This window comes from Mandrillus leucophaeus, unplaced genomic scaffold (assembly GCF_000951045.1).
Source record: "Mandrillus leucophaeus isolate KB7577 unplaced genomic scaffold, Mleu.le_1.0 Scaffold163, whole genome shotgun sequence".
NCBI classification, from domain to species: Eukaryota; Metazoa; Chordata; class Mammalia; order Primates; family Cercopithecidae; genus Mandrillus; species Mandrillus leucophaeus.
This window is the reverse complement of record NW_012101621.1, coordinates 1779607-1788163: the sequence shown is the minus strand read 5'-3', so window position 1 is coordinate 1788163 and position 8557 is coordinate 1779607. Positions and strand designations below refer to the sequence as shown.

The 8557-nt window shown below is 44.0% G+C and overlaps 1 protein-coding gene across 1 annotated transcript; it reads right to left on the bottom strand.

Annotated features, from left to right (window-relative positions):
- Positions 1-7766: 7766 nt before the first annotated feature.
- LOC105536740 (eosinophil cationic protein-like) lies at positions 7767-8342 on the bottom strand. The gene has a single exon (XM_011976205.1). The coding sequence runs from the start codon at positions 8340-8342 to the stop codon at positions 7860-7862; it is 483 nt and encodes a 160-aa protein (XP_011831595.1). The 3' UTR covers positions 7767-7859.
- Between the last annotated feature and the right edge of the window lie 215 nt (positions 8343-8557).

Sequence of the window (8557 nt, the reverse complement as noted above, 5' to 3'; positions counted from 1 at the left end):
TTTTTTGAGACGGAGTCTTGCTCTGTCGCCAGGCTGAAGTGCAGTGGTGCCATCTTGGCTCACTTCAAGCTCCACCTCCCAGGTTCACACCATTCTCCTGCCTCAGCCTCCCGAGTAGCTGGGACCACAGGTGCCCGCCACCATGCCCAGCTAATTTTCTGTATTTTTAGTAGGAACGGGGTTTCACCGTGTTAGCCAGGATGGTTTTTATCTCCTGACCTCATAATCTGCCCGCCTCAGCCTCCCAAAGTGCTGGGATTACAGGCGTGAGCCACCGCGCCCGGCCAGCTCTGACTTTTTCCATTTGAGACTCTTACTGTAAGAGTTGTCCGCTGCCAGGTGCGGTGACTCATACCTGTAATCCCAGTATTTTGGAAGGTAGAGGCGGAGGGATCACTTCAGGCGAGGAATTTGAGACCAGCCTGCCGACATGGCGAAAACCCATCTCTACCAAAAATACAAAAATTAGCCAGGCATGGTGATGTGCACCTGTAACCCCAGCTATTCAGGAGGCTGAGGTAGGAGGATTGCTTGAACCCGGGAGTCAGAGGCTGCAGTGAGCCAATATCACGCCACTGCCCTCCAGCCTGGGATACAGGGCAAGACTTCCTTCTCAAAAAGAAAAGAAAAGAAAAGAAAAGAAAGGAATTGGACGGTTACTCATCCTCTCTATGCCTCTGTTTCATAATCTGTAAAATACAACAACACATACACTGGTTTGTAGGGGAAATTTAATGTGGTAATTTGTGTGTGTGTGCACAAAATAATGAAACATGTAGCATAAAACATTGCAAAAGGAAAAAGAAATCTTCATAAGGACGATCAGTCTTAAACCTCAAGGTGTTAGTGTACTATCTGTTACTGTACTATCCCCTCTGTGGTGTTTGCAATAAGACAGTATGCTTGTTTCTTTTCCTTACTCCCCAAAGTAAAGGCATTAGAACTAGAAATCAGGGTTTTGTCCCATGGTACTGGGATTACAGGCATGAGCCACCATCAGCCCCAGCTAGTTCTTTATAGCAGTGTGAGAACAGATCGACACAGTACACAAGAACACATCCCTGTGCTGGGAGGGTGGCACACCCCAACTCCACAGGGACAGAAGATCCTGCACTTAGGACCCTTCCAAGCCTTGCCCCATTATCTCCCTCTCTGTGCCTTTAGTATGGCCTTTATGATAGATGTGTAAACCTAAGTAAAGTGTTTCCCTGGGCTCTGTGAGCCATTCTAGCAAATGATCAAACTGAAGAGGAGGTCACGGGATCCTCCAAACTGTAGCTTATCGGTCAAAGGCACAGATAATGATCTGCTACTAGAGACTGCTAGTCTTATGGGATGGAGCCCTTAATCTGTGGGGTCTGCATTCCAGTTAGTGTCACAATCGAATTGAATTGTAGGATACCCAACTGGAATCGGTTGCTGGAAGAAAGCACCCTCCCACCTCTGGTGGTCAGAAGTGTGAGTGTGAGTATGGAGAAGAGCTGATGTTTCCTCGACTGGGAGAAAGACATTTCTGTTGTTTCAGCGACTCATTTGTGGTATTTTGTTATAGGAGCCTGGGTAGATTATCCCAGTGGCCTACCCCATTCTTCTTTCTCATTAACAATATATTCTGGTAATATTCCATGCCAGTAGCAAGAGATTAACTGTACTTTTTTGGATTTAAAAAATGCTTCATAAAATTCATTGTAAAGATACACAATCCAATTTAACCAGTTCAGCAGGATATATTATTTGTTTCTAATTTTACTATTTTAAACAATTCTGAACTGTATATTCCGAATGAAAGACCAACACCGAACCCCATACATTTGCTATTGCATTGTGGTTAACAAGTCACGCATGTACTATCCGTGTTCCTAGGAACTGCTGTACTGAAGCTCCTGCACATCTGTGAAGTGTGGGAGCTGTGGGTGAAAACAGTAAATCCTTCCAGTTGCACGTGTGTGTCACTTAACCAAGGAATCCTGGGGAAGTAAAAGTTGTCACTATAAAATATCAACTGTAGTGGAAGAACGTCTCTGTCATTTTCTGTAATGAAAAATCTGGTAACATCTGTGCATGCAGATTCAGAGTTATTGGGTTAGACTCTAGTGCTTAATACCAGAAAGGGTGAACTTAATACCTATTTGTATATGTGGAGGAAAAACATAGACAGTGGGACGGGTAACTGACTTTTTTTCATTTTCATTTTGAGTCTCTTTGCCTTTGAGATAACTGCTTATTACCAAAGGATTTTGGCAAATTTTTCTCTCATTTGTAAAAAGGCATATAAAGAATCCTTTCTTTCTGATGATTAACTGTGGCCTGTTTCTTGGCCCCACTCCAGGTGAACGTGATGTCACAGAAGAAAATCGATCTCTGGTGAATTGAGAAGTGCACTAACCTGGTGAATGTATGTGGGTTCTGGTTGATGGTGCCATTTTGGTAACGTCTCTGGTGCACCTGGGAAACCATAGGTCATCATGATGGTGAATTTTATATTTCAAGTTGCCTGCACCTGTGGGTGCCCAGATTAACATTATTTTTGGGTGTGTCTGTGAGGGTGTTTCCATAAGACTAGCAGTTGAATTGGTTGATTAAGTAAGGTAGGTTGCATTGCCAGTGTGGATGGGGCTCATCCAATCTGTTGAGGGCCAGATTAGAATGAAAAGTGGAGAAAGGAGGAATTCACCATTTTTCTTGCCTCACTTCCAAAGTTAGGATATCTTGTGTCATCGTTCCCACACTTGGGTTGACATCTATGTCATCGGCTCCCATGTTTTTCAGGCATTAGGACTTGAACCGAATTATACCACTGGCATTTTTGGGTCTGCCAGCTTGCGGAAAGCACACTGTGGGACTTCACCGACTGCATAACTGGCTGAGCCAATTTCTCATGATAAATCCTTCTGTATCTATATTTCTATCTGTCTCTTTCTACATACATCTGCTATGTTTCTCTTGACGATCCTGACTAATAGAGTCATATTTTCTAAATCAGTGGGGATGTGTGATAAGCATGTAACGTACTCAGTTTTCCAGACCTTCATTTGGGTAACCTGGCTGGCCCTATATGCTAAATTCTCTCACATCCCCCAGTTTTACATCCATGTTATCTTTCAAACAATGAAAATTTTGAAGGAGTCAATTGATCTTCGTTTGAAATCATTGTAGATCAGACGTGAGACAAAAGTGACAAGTCTGTCATAATTCTACATGCATATTAATAAAGAAAAATATTTATAACGAAAATCAAGTTTTAGTTCAGAAACAAGGCTGTTTTTCATAGGTAATAGGAAATAGGAATATGGACAGAATTTCTATGCTTCTATCCCTACTAATTGCCTCACTTCCTTAAGTAATCAAAGTGGAAACATAGCACATAAGATGTGAGTATCAGCTGGGCTCAGTGTTGTGTATTTATAGACCCAACTACTGGGATGTTTAAGGCAAAAACATTGCTTGAGCCCACAACTTCAAGTCCATCCTGGGCCGCATAGGGAGACCTCATCTCTAAAAATGAACTAAGAGGCTGGGTGTGATGGCTCAAGTCTGTAATCCTAGCAACTTGAGAGGCCGAGTAGGACGGATCACCTGAGGTCAGGAGTTTGAGACCAGCCTGGCCAACATGGTGAAACCCCGTCTCTACTAATAATACAAAAATTATCTGGGCTTAGCGGTGCATGCCTGTAGTCCCAGCTACTCGGGAGGCGGAGGCAGGAGAATCACTTTAACCTGGGAGATGGAGGCTGCAGTGAGCCGAAATTACACCACTGCACTCCAGCCTGGGAAAATAAATAAATAAATAGATAAATAATTAAATAAATAAATAAGAACCAAGAAAGAAACCAAAAGTCATTATCAGGCAAAACTGATTACAATGTTTAGCCTAAACCTCTCTCCTCTTCTGTCTTCTGCCCTGAAAATGGGGCCTTCTTCCCCTTTTGGAAAGTCAATTCACGGACATCTTGAAAGACAAAGCCTGTTTTTTTTTTTCATTACAATTGCTTGATCTACTCTGATATCTTTGAACATTGCAGGCTACTCTACTGGTGAGGTCTCATATTCATGAATCCCAAGTGTAGTCATAATCTCTGCAAGGGTATCCTTCCAAGTTGATGATTTGTCTCCTTGACCTTCCATTCAACCCCCACCTAAAGACATCTGTCCTGATATGGTCCCAATTATTAAAAAGTAAAACAAAATGAAAACAATAGCATTGTGAATTAACCTTCCTTCTGTGCTGGACTTTACAGAATGCATTAGAGCTGGTAGCTGAGAAAACCAGGGTTTGTTTCCCTGGCGAGTAACAAAGACTCTCTATGAGAACATACGTTTTGATAAATAAAAGTTTTGTGACTTGGTTCAAGTAAGAAGGCCACTGGGAGGATTCTCCAAAGCACCGTCTTCCTGAGGGAAAGTGACAAGAACATTCTATGGGGTGATGGAGAGGGCAGAGAGAGGGTGTATCATCACATATAGAGGAGGAGTCCCCGTTGCCCAGACACAGTGAGTGATTCTGCCAGCACATAGTTCACATGTTATGGTAATGAGGCTCCTGACTGAGTGGAGACTTTAGCACGGTAATGAGGAAAGTTCATGCCGGTTTGTCTGTAAGTTGCTGGGTTATGCCAGGAGCTGGTTCCCACCAGCAAACTTGTATAACAGGCTGATTGCTCAGGTTGGTTAAATTCTTACAATCCCTGGAGACCCTCCCTGCCAGCTTACAGAACAATTAACTGCATTTACTCCTGCAAGACTTTCTGGAGATTTGATATTAAGAGAATTTTATAAAATCAGACATGGGAGGTTCAAGGAAGAGAAGTGGACTCTAAGGGTCATGTCTTTGGAACATGCTGATGTGACCACTTAACTTCTCTAATGGTAGTCTCTGTGGTGCTGGCCTTGGGTCCAGGGCAATGAGAAAATCTTGGATGTCTACTGCAGAAGGGGTAGTGACTCCAGCCAGGGCTTCCTGACGGTCAAGCATAGAATCCTCCTTGCTCTTGTTTGAATTGTCTCACTCCCTGGGAGAGGGAAGCTGCCTCTGACCTCAGTGCTGTCCTCAGCATGGGGACGGCGGGAAGATGATGTAAAAGGCATGGAGGGGCTGGAGAGAGGTCATGGCAACAGGGAGGGGAATAACATGGGGCTGCACCATGATAGGATGATGATGCGATTCCCTGAGATTGGAAGACTCTTGTTTCCCTCTCCCTCAACCTGTGGTCCTTCACTGGGGCCTTGCTTCCACTCTTGTCTCCCAAATAGTTGAGTTCTGCACAGCAGCTGGACTGATCTTTAGGCAACATTATTCTTGTATGTAACATGCTTGATTTGTTCCCCATGAGGAACGTACTTTATTCTTCCGTCTTCACAGGCATGAAGGGTCTGAACCTCATTAACTCCTATCATTAATACTCCTGGCTATGATGATCTTGTCCCGACCAAACACCTTTTGTGCTTCTAACATGCCGAAACTCTATCCATTCAGGACCATTTTTTAAAATTAAAAATGTTTTATTACATTAAGTAATAAATATATAAAAAGATGCAAGTAATTGTAGCCATTCTCTTTCAGATGTTTTAATCAACTTCTTGTAAACACAGAACCAAAAGTCTACTTACAGCTTTGATATTTGTCAGGACTTTTGAACTGTCTTTCTATTTGCTGGGATGATTCTCCACCTGGTGTCTGTATGACTGGCTGCTTTTCCTCCTGTTCAGATTTCATTCTCTGAGATGGGTCTTTCCTGGTGACACTCTGCCCTGTGACGTCTGTGGCACACACAGAACCTCTATATCGTGCTGCTCTGTGTAATTTTCAGTGTACTATGCTGTGTATTTTTCCTCCTGACACTTAGCAAAATTTTGCATGCTTAGAACAATTTTGTATGTTTATTTTTATCCTTGTATAATGTGGCCCCAAAAGAGCAGTGACCTGTCTTGGTGTGTGTTGCATCAACACTCCCTCAAACTGTGCCTGGAGCAAGGTATCTACTCAGTAGATGTCTGCTGGATGAATGAATGAGCGAAGGAATGGATGACAGGAGAGAGGATGAAGTCACAAGGTGGAGAGGGTGTGGGGGCTTGTGGGGACTGATCCCTCCGTCCTATGGTTTTAGATATGAGGCATCCCTGACTGAGAAGACACTTGTGATCTGGTACCTGAAACAAAGAAGGTCCACACCATCTTTCTTCACAGGAGGCGTGGCTCCAGCTTTTGGTGTGCCACCTTCTCCTTCTGCTACTTTGAGGGTTGGGAAGACTGCACTCACTTCCTGACATGTCCTATTTTACCTAGAGACAGTGGATTCTGTTGAGCACTGAGATTTCCCAAACCCAGTGTCTCTGTGCAAACTTTTAAGTTCACAGCCCCACCTTGGAGAAGCAAGATCTCAATGGCTTCTCCCGAGGAGAGACTTCAATACAGTTGCTGTCTGGTGCCAACGAGAGTCACTATTACTGACATGGAGTCATCTGAGGAATGGAAATTGCTGTTTCTGAGGGTCTGGAAGGGGAGCAGAAATATAGAAGTCAGAAATCTCAGACTGAAGGACCAAGGTGCAGATCTGATGGCATCGTATCTCTGTTGTATTGTGAGTCAGGCCTTTCAAAAGGACCCACTCTGTCCCCGGCACAATCACCTGAGTGCTGCACCTGTCCACAGCTTGCAAGAAAGGGCTTCCCCTTCTTGTTTCTCATGGATTTCTGAGTGAATGAAGCCTTGTAATGGAGGCCAGGGCAAGGGCTCTCATTATCCATTTCTTCTCTCTCTGGGTCTACAAATCCCTAATTCTCGAGGCTGTGCCCTACCTGACAGGTGTTGAATGAACCCTTTGACTCACCACTGGGGACAACTATGGAGGGCAAAATGGACAGGAGGCAACTCAGCTTCATGAGTGCTCCCACTTCCCCGTCCTCCTCATTCCCCTTCCCCTTCCCATGTGACCAGCGGCTCCCTATCTCCAGGACATGGGAGTTTTGGGAATGATGGCTACCTCTCCTCCAGGCAGTATTACAATCTGTCCCTATTGCTGTCTGCACAATTTATCTCATTGCACATTTGACTCAAACCCTGGTTCCACCTGCAGTACAATTGCTGATAGCTGGAGATTTGATGTGCTCATTTAAAAGAAGTATCTCTGACTCTAAACTTGTTTTTATCTTGGTTTCACTATATTTATAGCATTCTTGACTCTTTCTACTTTTTTTTGTTTTCTACCATAACATTCAATTCTATCAAAATTTATCATTCATAAATCATAATGAAACATGTGCATTTTCAGCTTATTCACTGCAGCTCTTTTTTTCTTGGTATAGAAATCATGTCAATAAAAACCATAGTTGGACCATAAAGCATCAAATGGGACCTCAGTATCAAATTGGTCTCAATTCTGGAATACAGCTAAAACAAGTGGAGATCTGTACACAAGTTACAGGTTGGTGTTAGGGGAGGGGCCAGTGGATGGAAAATTCCTTAGAGGAGATACCAAGGCGAGGGAGACCAATGCTAAGTTGACTCAATTGGATTTTTTTTAAGGCAGGCCTGGAATCAGGTATCACATGGAGGATGATGGGGGAATTAAGGAATTTGGTCAGATATTAAGTGTGAGAGATTCATGAAAAACCCATATCCCTAGAGCAGAGTTTGGCTAAACGACAGCAGAGCGGCCGACGGAGACACACAGACATTTCCAGATGAATTTGCACAGCAGCTTGTTGGAGGTTCACAAGGCACTTCAGTTCAGGAAACCTGAAGGGGTATGGAGACTGAAGAGGACAGATGCTGATACCCAGGGTACATAGAGGGATGGGATCTTGGCTATGATTGAGGAGGTTGGCAGATGAGTGATGATGAGGAGTGCTGATACAGGAGCTTAGATGATTCCATCCAGGAGTACTGGAACCACTGGATACTGTGGAGGATCCCGTGGATCTCTGTTTTCACATGCAACTACATAGGAACTCTGTCCTTGCATGTCTGCATACTCGCAGGTTGAAACATTCTGTGCACCTCTATTTATGTGTTTACACTGGAGTAAAGGCACCTGGACGCTACTACGATGACAATTTTGGAGAGTTCTGTTATGAAGGCAGGGTATACTTGGGTTACGACAAACATTAACTACATTTGCAAAAGTTGTACGAAGAAAAGTATTTTGCTTTTCGCAACACCGTTGATACTTGTTAATTACCCGCATTGCAATGTTGCATGAAGGGGGATTCATATTGATGTGCTGGATGGCAAACCACTGAGCCCTTGTAAACTCTGGGGGTCTGGCATGGAGTGAGCCCTCCACACCCATAAGCCCCAACAGAAGAAGCAGACAAATTTGGGAAGTGAACAATTTTGGAACCATGTTTCCTGTAAGAAAAGAAGAGAAGTAACTACTCCCTGATCTGGTCTCGGCTATGACACACTCTGTAGTGTGTCAACCCACAGGCCCTTCTGCTGCCACTCTGGGGTCCCATTTCCTTTTTCTTCCTGTCCCCAGAGTGTGCCACATCTCCTAAGCACTAACTTCAGCTCACCTCTCCCTGAGGTGCTGCCCCGTCACTGTCCCTCCTTTCCCAG

Bases quoted from the DNA above. Each gene is read 5' to 3' on its own strand.
- LOC105536740 (XM_011976205.1), bottom strand. From the start codon at position 8,342: ATGGTTCCAAAATTGTTCACTTCCCAAATTTGTCTGCTTCTTCTGTTG.